At 41.2% G+C, this 21,029-nt stretch overlaps 1 protein-coding gene across 1 annotated transcript in view; it reads left to right on the forward strand.

Annotated features, from left to right (window-relative positions):
* The first annotated feature begins 8,616 nt into the window (after nucleotides 1–8,616).
* Nucleotides 8,617–21,029, forward strand: part of SPTLC1 (serine palmitoyltransferase long chain base subunit 1) — a 49,330-nt gene continuing 36,917 nt past the window's right edge. Inside the window, exons 1-3 of the mRNA XM_050945944.1 lie at nucleotides 8,617–8,693; nucleotides 13,092–13,199; nucleotides 18,633–18,727. Coding sequence (XP_050801901.1) covers nucleotides 8,628–8,693; nucleotides 13,092–13,199; nucleotides 18,633–18,727 — 269 coding nt within the window. The 5' untranslated portion in view covers nucleotides 8,617–8,627. The remainder of the gene's footprint in view (nucleotides 8,694–13,091; nucleotides 13,200–18,632; nucleotides 18,728–21,029) is intronic.

The raw sequence follows: 21,029 nt of genomic DNA on the forward strand, positions 1-21,029 counted from the left end.
TAATACCTTAAATCTCAAATAAACACACCTCCTCTTGATGTTTCAGGCTGGGCATCCTAAAACTACTATACAAAATTACTAGTCATTTTTTAAAATCTTGGCTTAAAGAGTGATAGTGTACTTGACTACACTATATTAGTCCATTGAATAACTGAACTGTACCTTGGACCAAAACTTGTTCTGAAGTAACGCTGCCTTTCATTGTGGCACTAAATCATTGGAGTTACTTCAGACAGACACCATCATACAGGAGTGCAGAATTTTTCTCCTTGTGTTTAGAGGTAATCACTGGAGGTGGGGAGAGATATTCTAGGAGTAGCTATGTGAGAGCACGACACAGTAGAGAAGTTCTGTTTGTGCAATCTGTCCTTTTCTCTTCCTTAGTCATCTGCATCACACCCAACACTGGTGCTGCCACTGAAACACAAAGAAGGGATTCAGGACACAGGTTACACTAACTAGGGCCAGGGCCGATGAGAGGGGGGAAGCCGGTACAAATTACTGGGGCCTGGAAGGGGGCCCGGTGCCCGGCTTCCCCAACCCTGTTTAGTCGCTCCGCCCTTGCTGGGGAGGCACGAAATTTTTTTTTTCACCGGGGCCAGAACCCGCTCTTGGCGGCCCTGACTAGGGCAAAAAAAAGAGGGAGACATGAACCAAATGAGAAATTTCATAGGCTGTAAAAACTGTAGAATATGAAATAGAATCCTTTAATCCAATGAAAACTGACTATTCCCGCTGTTGCCCCATTCTTATATATATATTTACAGCTGGGCACGTTTTCCCTTTAGATTCCAGTAATGACATTAAATGGATATGGATGGTTCTTAGTGTTATGGATCATGGTCAAAGATCCTTTCATTCCTTTTAAGCTCCTTTCTCTGAAAAACATGTTCACTTCTTTTTAATTCCAGGATGTACTACTTTAATACATTTACTCCAGGAAGCCAAGCATTCTTTCTCCTAAAATGGAATTGTTCAGAAACATAGAAGTGCCATAGATTCCTCCCCTTTTTCTGAAGTTTTCTGGCATGACACCCCTTATCAAATTCTGAAGTACTCAAATAACCTGTTGTTAATGGATCTGAAAGCATCTTACAGGTTTTTTTGGGTGGGTTTCAGTTAATCAGACATGGGTACTAATTGTTTATAGTTTAATGGTTATATATGTGCCCACTGCATTGGGTGTGCACCCTTTGTGAAAGAAAGCTATGTCAATAATCACTTATAACATGTTTTTACAGTATATTAGAATACTAATTTGACTAACAGTATATGATGATTTCTCTTTTTCTGGCTGTATATTTGACCAGTTGTCTGCAATGTTATAGAATGCCTCTCTCTCTCTCTCTCTCTCTCTCTCTGAGGTCCTGATCTTGCAAATGCTCAGACTCTCGTTAATTTCATTGCAAGCTGAACTGACTCAGCACGTCACAGATCAGGTTCAAAAAAGACTTTATCAGTAGGAAAGCAATACTATGAAACTTTGATACTATCTTGGAGATGGAATCAAGTCTAAATTCCTACATGTGCTTATTATGATAAACATGGTTGTAGCACCATCCTTTGCTTCATTTATACTAGTGGCTGTGAATCTTAAGCACTCACGATGCTATCTAACCTACTAGCATTACAACCCTTACTGCAAGCTTTAGGAAATTCCAACAGCTGGTATTAATGAATTAAATAACTCCTTCCATTTGAACTTCCTTGTGTGATGTGATTTAGCACAGGCATTTGTAAAACAGATTTTGCCCAAGTTTTCATTGACAGCTTGTTTTAAAGCAGTGAAAACATCAAAAGGAAAAAGGGGATATGTCAAAGGTCCAAGCCAGTTATCAGATGATCAGTTCCTTCCAAGTCTCATCACTTCAGAGAAATCAAAAAAGACAGGAGATGATGGAGATATAAATCCAGCTAAGCATGAAATTTTTTTTCAAAGTGTTTGAGTTTTATATACAACTTTGCCGGATGGGGAGCATTATTGATGATGCTTTCGGAAAAATAAATTCTTAAGCATAAAAGATGTATTAATGTTAAAGACATCTGTTAAACAACCAAAAAAGGAATATATTTTTCTGACTCTTTTTCTTTTACCTCCTACAATGCAGAATATTTTATCAATGTTGCCTCCGGTCACAATCAAAGAAGACAGCAAGATTTGTAGAATATCATTTTCTATCTAAACCAGCTGTGGGATGGCTTAGCATCAGAAAAGCTTGACTTAGACCAAAATTGCTTCTGAACAAATTATGACCAAATTTTCAAAAGTGGTCACTAATTTTTAAGCTTCAAGTTTTAGGTACTCAACTTGAGACTTGATTTACATAGAAGCCAAAGACCCACAGTTTGGAGAGGCTTTCCAAATAAATTACTTAGGCCAAAGGGTTGTCTTTTTGATACCTCTATATTTAATCAACAGACTAGCATTGTATAGGTTTGAGGATGAATCTTTCCTCAGTCATAATTCCTCACAACTGTTGGTTAATAGTTATCAGGATTAAAAAGTGATCTATTACCATTTTTAATGTGCAGGATAGGTATGTAAAATACCCACTGTATCCAAACAGAAGGAGAAAGTAAATATAGTCTATAGTAAATCTATTAAAATATATAATCTTGTAAATAAGAACTTAGTTCCTGATCTTTGGGTCCAGCTAAGCTCTTGTTAGTGAAGGATCTTAGAAGGGGACAAAGGTAGGTGTACACAACCATTGCACTCTCTCAGCACCAGAAGCAGCCGGGGGTCAGTTCAGCCCCCATTATAAATTAGAACAGGATCAAGGCTGCTCTAATTTATGTCAGTTTGCAAGTATCCCCAAGGAGCCATGACACTGGTCAGGGATAACTAGAATGCAGCACATTGTGACTACTATGCCTCCTGTCCCAACACTTCCCCAAATACCAGAGGGACTGGTAGAGGGGGTATAAAGCCATGAAAAAAAAGCAGTTGACTGGTTACGACGGTTTTCTTTAAGGTTGCTCTGTGCCACTGAAATAGCTCAAAAAGGTTTTATCAGAGGGTAGGCTCAGTTCTTTACTTAAAACTCTATAATATGCAGTAGCTTATAGTCTCAGATCATGCTAAATCAGTCTAAATAATAATGTGAACAGTCACCTTCCTTTCCTTCCTGGTATCATCAGGCAAGAGTTGTGGAACCTGAGATTCTAGTACTCTTATTTCTTAAGGCTTACACGTTCTTCCCACAGAATAGCCTTCCATTATTACTATGTGTTGGGGCATGCCTGCTTGGCTTGAGGCTAAGCTCTCAACTGGGTTAGGACACCTTCTGTGCTTGACGCTGATTCCTCTTGGTTGAATGCCAAATTCCCAGCTGAACTTGATCATAGAATTTATAGGAAAGCAATTAGATCATCCAGTCCTCCTTCCTGCTAGTACAGGATTGTTCTCTGTTCTTTTAATGCTTTATCTAGTTTAGTTCTAAAAGTCACACCTGATGTGCTTTCTGCCACTTCTGGGAGATTTTTAACAGAATGTTAGGAGCTATTAGAAAAAGGATAGATATCATAATGCAACTTTATAAATCCATGGTACACCCACAACTTAAATGCTGGGTGCAGTTCTGATTGCCCCCATTTAAAAAAAGATATAATAGAATTGGAAAAGGTATGGAGAGGCAAAATAATGATTAAAGATATGAATGAGCTTCTGTATGAGGACTGGGACTGTTCATCTCAGAAAAGATACAACTAAAGGGAGATACGAAATTATGAATGGTGTGGAGAAAGTGAATACCAAGGTGTTATTTACCCCTTCACATGACACAAGAACCCAGTATCACTCAATGAAAATAATAGGCAGCAAGTTTTAAACAAACATAAGGAAGTACTTCTTCATACAATGCAGTCAACCTGTGGAATTCATTGCCGGGGGATGTTGTGAAGGTCAAAGGTATAACTGGGTTAAAAAAAGAATTAAATAAGTTCATGGAGGATGGATCCATCAATGACTATTAGCCAAGATGGTCAGGGATGCAACCTAGGCTCTGGGTGACCCTAAACGCTAATTGCCAGAAGTTGTAACTGGACAACATGGGATGGATCACCCTGTTCTGTTCTTTCCCTCTGAAGCATCTGGCACTGGTCACTTTTGAAAGACAGGATACTGGGCTAGATGGACCATTGATCTGACCCAATATAGCCATTCTTATATGGCCCAATGAATACCATCCTCTGGAAGATTTAACTGATACTCAGTCTAAAGGAAGTTAGTTCTATACACCAGAGTGATTGCCTCTGCTTCTGTGACCATGACCTCCCATAACAACTGTATTGCACTGGAACAATGAAACTGTCAAACAACTGGGATAGACACATGACAATGAGAGACAGAACCAAGGATGTGGGATTCACTGCCAGAAGCATTAAGAACATCTCTAATCTTGCTGAAGTCAGAGTTAAAAGCAAAACCTGCCTTTTAACCCAATGTTTCACAAAATAGTACCCTCATTCTGCCAGACGCATTTAAACACAAAATGAAGTGCGCCACCTAAGCTGGATTCTTGATGACAGGGAAGGGGGAACAAGGTCATCTTTTAACTCACAAGAGGTGCTCAGATAGTATCATGGAAAGGGCCCTAAAAACCTGAACCAAATAACAAAATATCCATTTCTTAATTATAATCGACCTGTCCTATTTACACTCCTTTTATTATTATACTAAACAATTCATTTCCTTCTATGATGTTTACAACTTTCAATATTTGTACACGCTTAACATAGTCCCCCCTATAGTCATCATTTAGAAAAGCTATACTTATTTCTCTCTCATCTCTTCTCACATCATTTTTCCTGTCACTAATTATTTTTCTTTTTTGTGGGTTCACACCCTACAATTTGTCATCTGTTGATTAATGAGGTACCTACAAATTAATATAATAGTCCAGATACTGTTGCCTCAGAGCTGTACAGACAGAGGGAACAATTACCCTCCTGTTCCTGACGCCTTTGAGTGTGCAGCCCACAACTACATCATTCCCCTTTTTTGCTGCCATGTTACCTTGCAAAATCCAGAACACAGCTGTAATTAAGACCAGAATCTAGCATATTCCATATTTCCTAAACAGCCTTTATTATGAAGCTCATTTGTTGACTTTTAACAGTTGGCTATGCAGCACTTAGCCTTTACTGCCATTTACGTTCAAAATTCCTATATTTAAAGTTATTTTGTCTCTTTATCTGTTTATTCCGTTCCCCTTAAGAAGTTATTCCTACTGTCACCTGATTTCACCTTTGTCATTAAACTTTTAACAGGTGTTGCATTATCCAGCTATACAGATAAGAATTTAAATAACTATATAATTTTAAAATACTCATATTACTATTTAAATAACTATATAATTTTAAAAGACTATTATAATAGCAAAGATGGCATTAGCAAATACATAGTGTAATATGTATCATTAATATTTTAAAGTACAATAATATCATTCTACTACTCAGAACTGGTTAAGTTGGGATAAAGAGAAGTTGAACTGTGAGGAGGGCCAAGGAAAGAGCGGTAATAAACAAATTTTGATTTGTAAGTGCTTGTTTAGAAACATCTAACACATTTATCAAAACTGTTATAGGAAAAACAGAAATGGGAAGATTCTACACAGCAACATCCTCCTAGCCATCATGCCAAATAAATGTACTCAAGAACCAATTATATAATTTCATATAACTGTTCTAGGAAGTTTAGTAATTACCTACACAGGGTATTTCTAGGATAAAGTCACTTGTGCAATGACCAAGCTCAATATGTTCTAAATAAAAGAAATTAGTGACAACGAACAAAACTAACCCCAGAGACTGTTTTAAAGCAAGTTTCAAGCACGTGGCCTCAACATCATGAAAAAGAAACAAATGAATAGCGTTCAGACTTATAAAATGGCATCTCAAAACGTAAGTAAGAAGTTGAGGGGTGTTAGATCTCTTCTCTTATGATTCTAGAAGCAACTAAATGCGGTGTTGTCCAGCAACGTTAACAGGGTCAGTGTGCCAAAACAAGTACACTTATTCTTCGATGACCTTGAGATTAGCATGGCTGTGATATTTTCATCCTGGAAAGGTTACTTAGCATGGCTCTCTCTTTCCTCCAGTTCTGGGATCAAGGAATGTGTAAAGCTGTGTTTTGTTCTCTCAGTGCTTAATATTTTCTTTATCACTGCTCAGAATCTCCCCTGTATGCTGTCCTTTCATTGACCTACAGCAGAAATTGGAATGAGCTTGATTACACTGCTCTACAGCCAAAATGCTTCTGAAATAAATTTAGTCCAACTTTAGTAATTGTGGGTCACTGAGAACGAAAATGATGCTTAAAATTGTTGATTGGCTCTAGTTTTCAAGATATGCTATTGAGTCAGTATATGTGATCCTTGACTTGGGAATGGCGGAGGATAAGTGAGTTTTATAAAGGGAAGGGATCTCAATTTAAACCAGAAATGACTAAATACATCTTTGACTGGATCTATGAATAAATCTATGACTGGGTTTGGACAGTACTTGCTTTTTAGGCAAAACAATGAATGATGCAATCTGAAGCTGGTATTGTGTCATACATGATATGAATTGCATCAGGTTATTCCTAGAAGTCATGGATGATGCAATCATAATGAAGCTTACGTCACTCTGCTGAACAAATTGCCCTATATCGGCTCTAGAAATCATACAGTGTCGTGCTCTCTCATTTGTCAGTGTTTGATAAACAGTGTTCTGTTTAGCCAAAGTGAGCAGAGATGCCTCGTATTTGTGTGAACAGTGCAGATAACTTGTGCTATGTTTGTGATGAAGTGACTTTTGCATCACAAAAGCGCAGTATAACCACTACGGTTAAGAAAGCCTATCACCTTGATTTTGGCTGCAAAATTGGAGACCAGGACAAGAGGTGGGCTCCACACATATGCTGCAACACTTGTGCAACAAATCTTCGCCAGTGGTTGAACAGGAAAAGGAAATTATGCCTTTTGTAGTGCCAATGATTTGGAGAGAGCCAACAGATCATACCAGCAATTGTTACTTCTGCATGGTGCCTCAGTTGGGAAAGGTGTGTCAAAGAGGAAAAAGTGGACTGTGCATTATCCAAACATTCCATCAGCTATATGCCCAGTACCCCACGGAGAAGGACTACCGGTTCGGTTCCTGATGCACCAGAATCATTCTCACTTGAGTCAGACGAGGAAGAGGAACAGGATGAAACTTCTGGTCCTGAACCATCAATGTCACAGGACCCACATATTCTCCCATCCTCCTCCTCTGAACCACACTTCATAACACAAGGTGAACTGAATGACCTTGTCAGGGATTTGGAACTACCCAAGAGTAAGGCAGAGCTGTTGGGCTCCAGACTACAGCAGTGGAATCTCCTGGCAGGCTATCAGGGCAAATGGAGCCCATCAATGCTTGCAGACTATTGCTGGACAGTGACAAGAGATGCTTCATTTAATGAATACAAGAGACAAGCCAAGAAGCGTCAAGTAGACACTGAATAGGACTAAACTATGTACATAATAGTTTTTTGCCTTTTGTTTCATAATAAATTTTATTTATATAACCCTTTTGCTGATTTTTAAAGTGTTACATACACAGGACAGGTGAAATATTATCATGTAAAGCAACCATAAGCACAGGAAAAGACCTAGGTTTACAATTTATGATTAAAACTCTACTATCTACACAATATACATAGACATAAAATGTAAAAACTTAAATATCTTAGAAACAGTAGCCAATCAGTTGTTTTGTCATATTTGAATTCAGCACATCAAAATACATAATAAATATCACATTTTATTTCTGAAGCAGACGACTTCTCATAAATTGTAGACCAGTGTTATCCTCTTCTGCCAAGCATAAGACACCATTTAATCAGAATAAGTAGTAAACCAATGTTAAACTAAATTTCTCCTGCTGTTTGATTCCTTATAATTATTGTATAGATCAACAGTTGCAAGGAGACGGAAGGTAAAAAAGGTGTTGTACTGCGATTTGTAATGCTTAAAACAATGTACTAAGTAAAAACAACACAAGGTATACAGTCTATATTCACTTTTCCAAAAGGGGAAAACACTGTCCTATTTACACCCACCCCCAGGTGGACTTTCCCCCTCTAAGACCCCCCTCTCCCAGCTTGACTATACCGTGTGAACCTGGGCCAATATCTAGTGCAGGTTAGCAAAAATGGCCGGTTCGTTGTGCCCTTCTCTTTGTAATTAATACTAAAGCGCGTTTCCTTGAGGCGTTTCTATTCACTATTCATCATAGGCTTCCGACCCGTCTGCCTTCCTGGCCTCCCTGCTAAGCCGCGGCTTTGACAATGTGCCAGTTATGAACCGAGCCCACGTTCATGCGTGGCAGTGTGGTGTGACCCCGGCCAGACCAGCCACCCCCGCTGTTCTACGCTGTGCTTCCCCCGCAGTCCCGCCTCAGCCGCCAGAGGAAGCCCAGAATCTCGCTCCAAAGCTGCTGCCAACCCCCGCTCCCTGTCGCCGGCCTAGAACACCCAGACTACCAGGGCTCCGCAGGAGGGGCGTGGCCACGGCCTGATGACGTATCAGATGCTCTCTCTCTCCTGTCTACGGTTGCTGACGTCAGTGTGCGCTCAGGGGGCGTGGAAGTGGCGGTTGGCGATGGCGGCTGCGGTGGGGATGGGGCAGCAGTGGGTGTTGGTGGAGATGGTGCAGGCCTTCTATGAGGTGAGACTCCCCCCTGCTCGGGCCGGGGCCGGCACCCCCGCCTCCTCCTTCTTCAGCGGGGCCGGCGCCGGGGCTGTGAGCTCAACCTGAGGGAGCGGGGCGCTGGGTGACGGCCCCGCCTGGTGACACCAGCTCTCGGGGGAGGGGGTGTCGCGCTGGTGGCACTGGGGGGGGGGACCCTGTGGCATTGGTGATTCCAGCAGGAGCCGAGCACCAGGCTGTACTGGCTGCACAAGGAGCGGGGCAGTGAATCAGTCCGGTAGGGTATGGTAGAGCTGATGGTAAGCCCGCTGGAGCAAGCAGCACTGACTGTCACTTCTCACAGACCTAAGTGGGGCTCAGAGAAGAAGAAGGAGAATGACTTGGTGGCCTGGAGAAACTCAGGGTGTGAGGAAGTGGGATTGCTGATCTTTCAGAGTTAGGAAGGGGATCACAATATAAAAAATAACAAATGCTGTAGTGATAATAGGGCAGGAGTGTCTTCCTGTGGCTTAATCCAAGTACAAGGGGATGTTTGGCCAAATTAAAAAGTGAGAAATTTGCAACTGATAAAAGGACTTAGGGCTTTTCTACACTCACACTTTACAGCGCTGCAACTGGGGTGTGAGAAAACACACCCCTGAGCGCTGCAAGATACAGCGCTGTAAAGCGTCAGTGTAATCAGGGCAGCAGCGCTGGGAGCACGGCTCCCAGCGCTGCACGCTACACCCGTAAGGGATGTGGTTTACATGCAGCGCTGGGAGAGCTCTCTCCCAGCACTGCCGCTCTGACTACACTCACACTTCAAAGCGCTGCCGCGGCAGCGCTTTGAAATTCCAAATGTAGCCATACCCTCAGTCTTTTACATGATGTGTCATTTGACTGTGGAACTTGCTGCCACAGGAAATCACTGCGGCCAGGAATTTAAAAAAGATTCATAAAGAGATTGAACATTTATATGACTCCTGGGCATCCTTGGTTGTCATACTTTATTATCAAGTTTTGGAAGGGATATTAAACCTCATGCATCATGTATGAATCAACTTCCAGCTATTAGATACTAAGATGAGATCTAATATGGGGGATAGATTACACCTCTATCTCGATATAACACAACCCAATATAACACGAATTCGGATATAACGCAGTAAAGCAGTGCTCCGGGGGGGCGAGGCTGTGCACTCCGGTGGATCAAAGCAAGTTTGATATAACATGGTTTCACCTATAACGCGGTAAGATTTTTTTGGCTCCTGAGGAGCGTTATATCGAGGTAGAGGTATATTTCCTATCTGCTTATTGTGAGGTTCTTGCATTTTTCTCTGAAGCATTTGGTACCAACCACTGTCAGAGACAGAACCCTGGACTAGATGGACATTGGGTCTGGTCCTTAATAGCAGTTCCTATATTGACATGCTATGTATTTTTTTTTTCAAAGTTAAAGTATGGTGACATTTGTGTCTCTCAAGGTAAATCTAGTATCCATCTATGGTGGGGCTTCACATTCACCTTCAGAATTTATGCCAGGTGCTCGTCAGCATTATGGGCCACTGCTGACTTGGAGGCAGTTTGTTCCATATTGTGATGTTGTTTCTGCTGTTAAACGCTATGCTATATTTTGGTACACGCTATTTTTGCCACATTTATTTTTTGAGGAAAAATCTACCATTTTGGTAAGAGAGTTGAGGAGATAAGACAAGAGACTTTAGTTTACACATTGTTACTATTATTGAAAGACAAAGATTTATGAATTCAAAGTCTGAATTTATTTTCCCTTAAGAGAGACTCTATTGTCATTTTATGCTAATGTGGAAATGGGTATTTATTTCCAGACTGTTAGAAACAGGCATTTCTGTGTTAGAAACAAGCTGATGACCTGGTTGCCACTTCATAGGTAAAGGTGTTGCTCTAATCTCTTTTATCCCACGCACAATCTAGGTGGTGACCTACTTTCATGTAATGGAATCTTGTTTGAGTTACCTAGCAGGTCATGCAATGAAAACTACTGCTCACTGAAGAAGCAGCAACTCTAACATCAATGTCATTTTTGGTTGGTCTCTCTCCCCCCCCTCCCCCAGTTGTTGCTATATCTTGGTCATTTAACATGGTTCTTAAAGACTAGTAGATTACAAGTGGAAAGATACATTGCCAACCATGTGCACTGTGTACTGTAACTCCTCGCTTAACGTTGTAGTTATGTTCCTGAAAAATGCTACTTTAAGTGAAACAATGTTAAGTGAATCCAATTTCCCCATAAGAATTAAGGTAAATAGAGTGGGTTTAGGTTCCAGGGAAACTTTTTTCATCAGACAAAAGACTACATACACATAAACGGTATAAGTTTTAAACAATTTAATATTGTACACAGCAATGATGATTGTGAAGCTTGGTTGAGGTGGTAAAGTCAGAGGGTGGACTGCGTTACTGATAAATGATGAACTAGCACTCAGCTGAGCCCTCAAGGCTTAACACATTGTTGTTAATGGAGCCTCATACTCTACAAAGCAGCATGAAAGGAGGGAGTGGAGACAGCATGGTAGAGAGAGAGACATGTGCGCACACATCCCGTGTGTGTGGGAGAGAGATGAGCGTTGCCCCTTTAAGTACGCAGACTCTACTCTAAGTACACTGCCTTTTTAAGTAGATCAGCAAGTTGAGACAGCAGCTGCTGCCAGTAAGCTCCCTCTGTCGTGAGCCCCTACTCTGTGGAGATGGGGTAAAGGAGCGAGGGGCAGGAGGGGCCAGGGCCATCCTGACATTAGCACCCCTCTCCCACCGTCCCCTGCACAGCAAGCAGGAGGCTCCTGGGAGCAGCTCCAAGGCAGAGGGCAGGAGCAGCACATGGCAGTGGAGGGAGGGACAACTGAACTGCCCAGCAACTGATAGCCTGCTAGACATCTGCCACGCAGGAAATTTAGGGGAGCGGGGAGCTGATGGGGGCGGGGTCTGCCGATCCACCCTGGTTCCAAGCCCCCACCAACTATCTCCAACAGTCTGCTCTTTCTGCAAGCAGTGGACAAAGCAGGTGGCTGCCAAACGACGTTATAAGGTAACATTGCGGAACTTTAAACGAGCATTTTCTCTAATTGATCGGCAACGAAACAATGTTAACCAGGACGACATTAAGTGAGGAGTTACTGTAACCCTTTTCATTTGTAAGGGGTTGGTTCTAAAGCTCATCCCTTTTAAGTGACATGTTCAGATCATTGGTGGCTGGTATCATAGATAAGGGGAGGCTGTGCCTCCCCAAATACCCAACTGTGGGCCTGCCCCCAGGCCAGCGTGCCTCCTGCAGGGACTTGGGATGCCTGGTGCTGGGCTGTGCTGCCTGCCCTGTGCTCTAGGGCTGGCCACCTGCGCACCGTGGCTGGGAGCGCAGAGACCATGCTGATCGGCCGCCTGACCTCCAGCGCTGTTTTTGGGAATAGCTTCTCACAGTTATATTCCTATATGAAGTGGGTAGAAGGGTGTCTGTATCAGGTTCTTGAAAAATAACTGATGTCCACTTTGTATACTGGATGCTTGTTAAAATAGAACATAAGAATGGCCATTCTGGGTCCGACCACAGGTCCATCTAGCCTAGTATCCTGTCTTCCAACAGTGGCCAATGCTAGGTGCTTCAGAGGGAATGAACAGAACAGGTAATCATCAAGTGATCCATCTCCTATCGCCCATTCCCAGCTTCTGGCAAACACAGACTAGGGACACCATCCCTGCCCATCCTGGCTAATAACCATTGATCGACCATGAATTTATCTAGTTCTTTTTTTGAACCTATTATAGTCTTGGCCTTCACAACATCAGCTAAACATACCTAAACCCATGTTCTAAAAGAGCTATCAAGCATTGATATATTTTAGAATTAGGTTTATGTCTAGCATGAACTTGTTCCTTAGATGGGCAGGCTTTAGCCTCATGCAATTTCTATTAATTCGGCTACAGATTTAATCAAATGTAGTCTGTCTAGCGGTGAATCTGTATAACTTTTTAAACATATGTATTAATTTAATGCAATTAAAAGTGACACTGAGCCAGTAAAGCATGCTATTCTCTTCCATACAAACTCCCTAGCCACAGCTTTGCCAGTGTAATTTAGGCTAACCTGCGGTGTACTTGCTAATCCTCTCATGCACCTTTCTAGAACTGAAACTACCTAACATGTCAACTTTGAGAGCAGCTTATTATGTCTTCCACTAACACATAGGATAAGACCATCCGTGTTCACTTTAACACTCAGTAGACAGGATACGCAAAGCCATGAACTTTCATAAAACACTTTTATTTAATTAAAAAAAAAAAGGTATATATGAACAGTTCTAGTTGATGCAAGGCAGTTTTGTTTCTTTTAGAAATAAAATAATGGAAAGGAAAAATACCAGCTAATTAAAACTGAATCTTATATGGACTCTTTTTAATTTCTAGGCTCCTGCTTACCATCTTATTTTGGAAGGAATTCTAATACTGTGGATAATCAGACTTCTTTTCTCTAAAACCTATAAACTTCAAGAACGATCTGACCTCACACCTAAGGTATATTGTAATAACATTCTTCCCAATATGCAGATTTTTTCATTATAGCAACAATTTATACTACTAATACATTTATATGTTTTGACACTCGGTATGTGGTGTGATCACCTCACAAATTGAAACCACTGTGATAAGATGATATTTCTAGTGACTCCAAAATGGAGTAAGAGATCTTTCAATATGCATTTTGTTTTGGGCAGGAAAAATGATTGATCAGGAATAATGTTACACCAGTTAAAAGAGAACTTAATTTTTTGAAAGTTACAAATCAGAAATTTGAAGGAATTGGATTAATTGTTAAATTTCTAGAGAGATGAAATTGTCATCAGCTCTAGTTTGTGAATGGATTTGTTTTAACAATGGAAACTTCAGGTAGATTTGAGGAAAAAAAAAACTATTGGAGAAATTCATGCTGAATTTTACTGTCCTGGAAAGCAATTGCTAAATAATCAGTCTGGAAATAGTATGTAAGCATAAAATACTGGCACCTAACACTTCAGCTATTAGCAAGTTTAAGAGAGGATTGAGAACTGTATACATCAGTGGGAATAAAAATCTGTTAAACTTTTAAACTCATTCCTGCAAGCAGTTGGACTCTTGCTTAACTCTAAACATTAGTAGTCCCATTGACTCCAGTTGGACTACACATGTAAGTTAAACATGTGTAAATATCAGAATTAAACATCAGTATTTCATTTTCTCTTTCTTACTTCATCTGGTACTCAAAGCCATTATATTCTAAAAACTAGTGATAATGGTGGGGAGGTCCTCATGACTTCTTCTGTACTGGTATCTAAGGGTATGTCTTCATTACCGGCTGGATCGGCGGGCAGCAATCGATCCAGTGGGGATCGATTGATTGTGTCTAGTCTAGACGTGATAAATCGATCCTCAAGCATTCTCCTGTTGACTGCTGTACCGGCGAGCAGTGCAGGCATAGTTGACGGGAGAGTGGCAGCAGTCAACTCACCATAGTGAAGATAGCATGGTAAGTAGATCTAAGTACGTCAACTTCAGCTACGTTAATCATGTAGCTGAAGTTACGCAACTTCAATCTATCTCCTCCACCCCCAGTGTAGACCAGGCCTAGTAGTCAATAAGGGGCTGAGAGGCCTTAGTGCAGTGGTCCCCGACCTTTTGGCGGTGGTGGAGCATCCGCTGAAATGCCTCCGAATTTCTGCGGCATTTCAGCAGCAACGCCTCTCAATGACGCCGCTTGCCGCTGACAAGCGACATCATCGAGAGGCATAGCTGCAGAAATGCCGCAGACATTCAGCGGCGTTTCGGCAGATGCTCCACCGCTGGCCAGGACGCGGGCACATTTAGATGCCCGCGGACACCGCATTGGGGACCCCTGCCTTAGTGGATCTGCTTAGGCTAGAAGTGTTGCCACCAATAGGCTATTGTATTGAAGGTCATGGGTTGCTGAGATTTTTAACCAATATAATTTTAAATATTCACCTTCTGTCCACCAGTATGACACTGCCTTTACTCTTCAGGCATCATCTCCCACGTCTGCTTATGTGATAATAGTGAATATGGATATTGCTGGACAATGCTGCACAGCAATAAACTGTATTGAAAGTTTGATAGAGAACAGAGAGATCAGTATTAAAACTACAATATTTCGTTTTAAAAAAAAAAATATCATATCACTCTTAACATGCTAGGCTAGTAGCATTGACACTAGCTAAATACTTGATGAAACTTTATGAGAATTCTTAAAACCTTGCAGACTGCTTAAGAAATAGGGGGTGGGGGAAAAGAAATCTAATGCATGTGCTATAATTACATTCATGAGCACACTAGCTTTTAATCTCAGTATTAGGGCTTGTCTACATCAGAAAGTTGCAGCGCTGGTGAGGGAGTTACAGCGCTGCAACTTAGGAGGTGTACACATCTGCAGGGCACCACCAGCGCTGCAACTCCCTGTTTGCAGCGCTGGCCGTACTCCCGTTTTGTCTCGGGTGTAGAGGATCCAGCGCTGGTAATCAAATATAGACACTTACCAGCGCTTTTCTTGACCTCCGTGGAATAAGCAGGTATCCCAGCATACCTGAGGAAGCCTCTGGTAATCAAGCTGGTCTCCTTCCCCGGTTTGCTCTCGCGTTCCCCGAACCCCGAGCAAGCAGGTCTCCTTCCCTGAGGTTTGCTGGGTGGTTCTGGGAACGCGAGAGCAAACCGGGAAAGGAGACCAGCTTCGCCGCGGTTTGCTCTCGCGTTCCCCGAACCCCGAGCAAGCAGGTCTCCTTCCCTGAGGTTTCCTGGGTGGTTCCGGGAACGCGAGAGCAAACCGGGAAAGGAGACCAGCTTCGCCGCGGTTTGCTCTCGCGTTCCCCGAACCCCGAGCAAGCAGGTCTCCTTCCCTGAGGTTTGCTGGGTGGTTCCGGGAACGCGAGAGCAAACCGGGAAAGGAGACTAGCTTCGCCGCGGTTTGCTCTCGCGTTCCCCGAACCCCGAGCAAGCAGGTCTCCTTCCCTGAGGTTTGCTGGGTGGTTCCGGGAACGCGAGAGCAAACCGGGAAAGGAGACCAGCTTCGCCGCGGTTTGCTCTCGCGTTCCCTGAACCCCGAGCAAGCAGGTCTCCTTCCCTGAGGTTTGCTGGGTGGTTCCGGGAACGCGAGAGCAAACCGGGAAAGGAGACCAGCTTCGCCGCGGTTTGCTCTCGCGTTCCCCGAACCCCGAGCAAGCAGGTCTCCTTCCCTGAGGTTTGCTGGGTGGTTCCGGGAACGCGAGAGCAAACCGGGAAAGGAGACTAGCTTCGCCGCGGTTTGCTCTCGCGTTCCCCGAACCCCGAGCAAGCAGGTCTCCTTCCCTGAGGTTTGCTGGGTGGTTCCGGGAACGCGAGAGCAAACCGGGAAAGGAGACCAGCTTCGCTGCGGTTTGCTCTCGCGTTTCCCGGAACCACCCTGCAAACCGCAGGGAAGGAGACCTGCTTGTTCGGGGAACGCGAGAGCAAACCGCGGCGAAGCTGGTCTCCTTTCCTGGGTTTGCTCTCGCGTTCCCCGAACCACCCAGCAAACCGCAGGGAAGGAGACCTGCTTGTTCAGGGGTTCGGGGAACACTGGAGCAAACCGGGGAAGGAGACCTGATTCCCCGCTGTTTGCTCTCGCGTTCCCCGAACCCCGCTTGAAGCCGCCCAACAGCGCTGCAGTGTGGCCACATCTAACACCACTTGCAGCGCTGGTTGCTGTAAGTGTGGCCACTCTGCAGCGCTGGCCCTACACAGCTGTAACAACCAGCGCTGCAAAATTTTAGATGTAGACATGGCCTTAGCCAAGCACACATTCTAATATGATTGTAGCTATTTCTAAATATTAAATATTTAGACTTAATTTTGTTGCACACATTTATTCACTTTATTTCCTTTCAAATATAGGGCCATTGGGCATAGTTCTAATAAGAAATACAACATATAAAAGATCAAATGTTTAGATAAAACATTTTCTTAAAACAATTTTAAGAAAATCTCTTCTGAAACACAGGCCCATTTATATTTTGATACAGAAGGTCTCATCCTTTTCAAATATGAAATGGTATTCTATAAAAAGTCAAAGTTCAAAAACAAAATCATTCGTCATCTAAATAAAAGGAAAAGATTGAAACTACAACAAAATAAACTTATAATTGTGTACACTTCCCTTTCCAATTTCTAATCTTTCCTTTGTCATTTAGACTTCGAAATTTTTTCTTTAAATGTAAGTATGAGTTCTTTGCATCAGAATCTTCAAACAAAAATTGAAGTTACAGAAAGAATGGATTTTCTTAAATAGTAATCCTGTAATAAGTATAAATAAGTAGGTTTATGTTTTTTAAATATTCCGTTACCCTTACAGTTTATATTGACATTTAATTACAATATTGATGTGAAAATCCAAAAGCTGTCATAAAGCTTTTTTCTTTTGCATTTGTGACTAGATCATCGGGAGTGTCTGGTTTTCTTTGTCTTTTTGCAAGGATGGGATTTTATTATACCTGGAAAATAACTCTTAGGAAATGTTACTCTTCAACAGTGTTAAGGGAGGTGTTACATTTTAGAACTCATGGCCCTAGTGGCTACTGATGTTTTAAGCATTGTTGTGTATCTGGGTAGTGCTAAGAACAATAATAGGATATATTAGCAGTTAATTTCCTATATCCTGTGTATGGGGATGGTTCATTGCAAGAGAACTACTTAAATTATAAAACCAAAGAGTGGAGATTGTCTGTCAGTTCTAGTCTCAGGATCTAAATATTTAGTTAGTCTTTTAAAATAAATTTAAAAGTAGTTTCCAGCTTAACATCCCTTTAATAGCTAATGTTTATATCATAGCCCTACTTAGTGTCATTGTGGTTCAGGGGTTAGAGAGTTTAGGATTGGGTGGAATGAAGGGTATGTCCACACTATCCGCTGAATCGGCGGGTAGCGATTGATCTATCGGGGATTGATGTATCTCGTCTAGATGAGACACGATACATCGATCCCTGAACGTGCTCCCTGTCGACTCCGGAACTCCACCAGGGCGAGAGGAGGAACCGGAGTCAATGGGGGAGCGGCAGCCATCAATCACTCACTCCGAGGACGCAGAGTAAGTCAATCTAAGTCCATCTAAGATACGTTGACTTCAGCTAAGCTATTCTCGTAGCTGAAGTTGCATATCTTAGATTGATTCCCTCCCCCACCCCACCCCTCAGTGTAGACTAGGGCTAAGGAACTCCTGAAGTCTAATGCTGGTTCTGACTCTAAAAAAGAACAGGAGTATTTGTGGCTCCTTAGAGACTAACAGAAATTTATTTGAGCATAAGCTTTTGTGGGCTTATGACTCTGATTCACTGTGTGTCCTTGTGCAAGTGACATAACCTCTGTTACTCCTTCTGAAAAATGGACAGGAACACTTGCCTACTTTGCATGTGTTGTGAGGATTAGTAGTTATGACAGTCTATGCTATGTGATGTTACCCAATGTGCAGATTGAGATAATTTAATTAGTAATTGTTGCTTCTGTTGTGTCACTTCACTTAACACTCTAATGCAAGAACTGTTTGTTTAAATAGTGCTATAGAATGGTTGAGGACAGGAAGTGAGGAATGCTGTATCCAATATTAAGTTAGAGGGTGATTTTGCTAGTTGGTAATCAGGAAGAAATTGCCTTAGTTAAAATTTTGACCAGGATGCTGAGTCAACACCTTTTTCTTTTACAAAACATACCCTGAGATCTTTAATGAACAGATCCAGCCAGGATCTCTCATTTCTAAGTCACTTCAAGTAGTGTCGAGTCCCTCTGTATAGTCTACGGGAGTAATAGTTCAGCATTGACTTGGAAGGGTGCTGCATGTTGATATAGTTCTTTTGGCTAGAACTATACCCATCTGCTTACCATACCATAATCTGCTATAATGGAAATCATATTTGAAAGATTCTAAATGTTGGGTATTTTGACTTCTGATCCTTTCAGGAAAAGGAAGAATTGATTGAAGAGTGGCAACCAGAACCTCTTGTTCCTCCTGTATCAAAAGATCACCCAGCTCTCAACTACAGTATTGTTTCAGGGTAAATTTAGCACAAAATATTCTTGTGTTCAACTTCAATAAAAATCTCTTCAAATTTCTCTGTTTTTAAACATATGAGGATTTGAGTGTTCCTGGAATATCTTTGTGAGTGAGTTGCATGTTAGGATTACAGGACTGGGTTTATCACTGATGCTAAAGCCTCCTATCAAAGTTCGTTATATCTTTGTTGAAACAGAATTAATTTCTGAGGAGATACAATAGTATAGAGAATCTAATTATGTTTTTAATCACTTACAGTAAAGTACAGGTAATTGGGTTTCATCTTGGTATCTTATTCAGGATCCTTTTCTGTTTGATGACTAATTACAAAATTTGCTTCATTTTGGTTAAGGTATAGGCCTAAATCTCCAAAAGCGACTAGTAATTTTAGGGTTTCCAACAGGAGGGGCCTGATTTTTGAGAGGATTGGCGTTTTCTTAAAATTAGACTACTTTAAGGTATATCAAGCTGGGCTCTCAAAAATGGAGTCATTTGAAATCTTGGCTATAACATCTTCAGGCTTGTCTACAAATTTGAAATGGGATTAAACCAATGTGCACTAGCCAATTAGTCTGTGACACTCTGGTGTGGACTAATGCACTGTGTAACTAGAAAAGCCCTCAGAAGAGTGATACTGATTCACAGTATTTCCCACATGTGTTGCAACACAGATGCAATTCAAACATAAGTACACTTCTAGAATATACATCATATTACTGCAGGAATGGTACACTTTTTGTTTTAACTTTTATGTTGGTAGCATTTAAAAATAAAGGTGTATTTTAGTGCTCATGAAAGATGCCAAGTTAACCAACACTAGTTATTTTAAAATCATCCACTCATGAAACAAGTGTGGCACAAACAGCACAGTGATTGCTTTCGCATGCTGGCCTGGCAATATGCTGCTTGCTTGTCAAAGAGGAAGCAGCTCTGCTTTAAAAAAAAAAAAAAATGGAGACCAAGTTTAATTGTGGCTTCTGTGATGTGGATGCTTTCGGTCACTTTTTCCCTGTCCAGAGCTGTTCTTAAAGATGTTGGTAAAGGGTGTGGGGAAACCATCAAAATGTCTCAGTGGGTATGGAGTGAAGGAAAATATTCAGTGTTTGAAAATCTTTCACTTGACTTCTATACCTTGTGTTAAAGCCATATTTAGTTCGATAACATAGATTCTTGTCTGACCTGAACAGATGAGTTTATTACTTAACCAGAAGCCCCAGCAGCTACTGTTGTTAATGATGACAAAACCAGCAATGCAGAGCATTTTCCTAACAAAGAACAACCAATTTTAAGTTAATTATTGTTAAAAGCTATGTTAAGACCACTTTAAGAGATCTATGTTGAATTAACTGATTCATGAAATATAATAGACTATGCTATGTAGGGAAACTATCTGCAAAATAGCCTGTTTAGACAGGATCATATTGAATTCTCATTCAGCAAATGTGCACCTTAATGATTAAGGGAAAAATAATGAAATGTTGGAAACACAAATGCTAAAAATGAAGTATATCCCTGAAACAAAAAAGTCCACAATGAACTTTATAGACACTAGTACTTGTCCTATGCTAACTTTAATAAAATGTTTCTTACAACCTTTGATACATATTTTGCTTTTTATGTTGAAGATGAAATTCAGTATTTGCCTTTGTCTGTACATGCAACTCAGTGAAATCCCCAAGCACAGATTTGGAATCTTAGGACCCTAAAAGACATTATCCAATTAATATACACATAGATTCCATGAAAATCACTTGGAATTCTTTGTTTTTATATAAAGTAAGAATGTGGCCATTATTTTTGATTTACAAAGTTAATGGCATTTAAAAATTGCACCTGGGAATGTACTGATCATTGCAGTAAGCCTATACCTGCATAGTTACACCCTGATCTTGCAAAAACATATGTACATGAAAACTCTTTTGACCTCAGCGGGACCACTAAACCTGTCTGATTACTTGTGGGCATGTTTATATGGCCAGGACCTTAGAGATGCATTTCAGATGGATATATAGCGAGTTAATTGAACACTTTTCAAAACTGTTTTGCTGACTTTTCTCATTATTTTAATCTTCTGAATTAACAAGTTTGAAAGAAAATTGAATCCATGTTTTTTCGAAGTTATGAACGCTTGTGTGCAGTAAGCTGAAACTTTTTTCTTACAATTTGTAATGAATTCAAATTTAGCCTTTTTGTGTTTGTGGTTTGTACAACTTAAAACTTTGTCCAAACTTATTCATTCAAAATGTATAAAAATTGGTGAATTAGGATCAGAAAAGAGTTTTGAAGCAACTATCTGAGGATAT

The sequence above is a fragment of the Gopherus flavomarginatus genome, chromosome 3 (genome assembly GCF_025201925.1).
Source record: "Gopherus flavomarginatus isolate rGopFla2 chromosome 3, rGopFla2.mat.asm, whole genome shotgun sequence".
NCBI lineage: Eukaryota > Metazoa > Chordata > Testudines > Testudinidae > Gopherus > Gopherus flavomarginatus.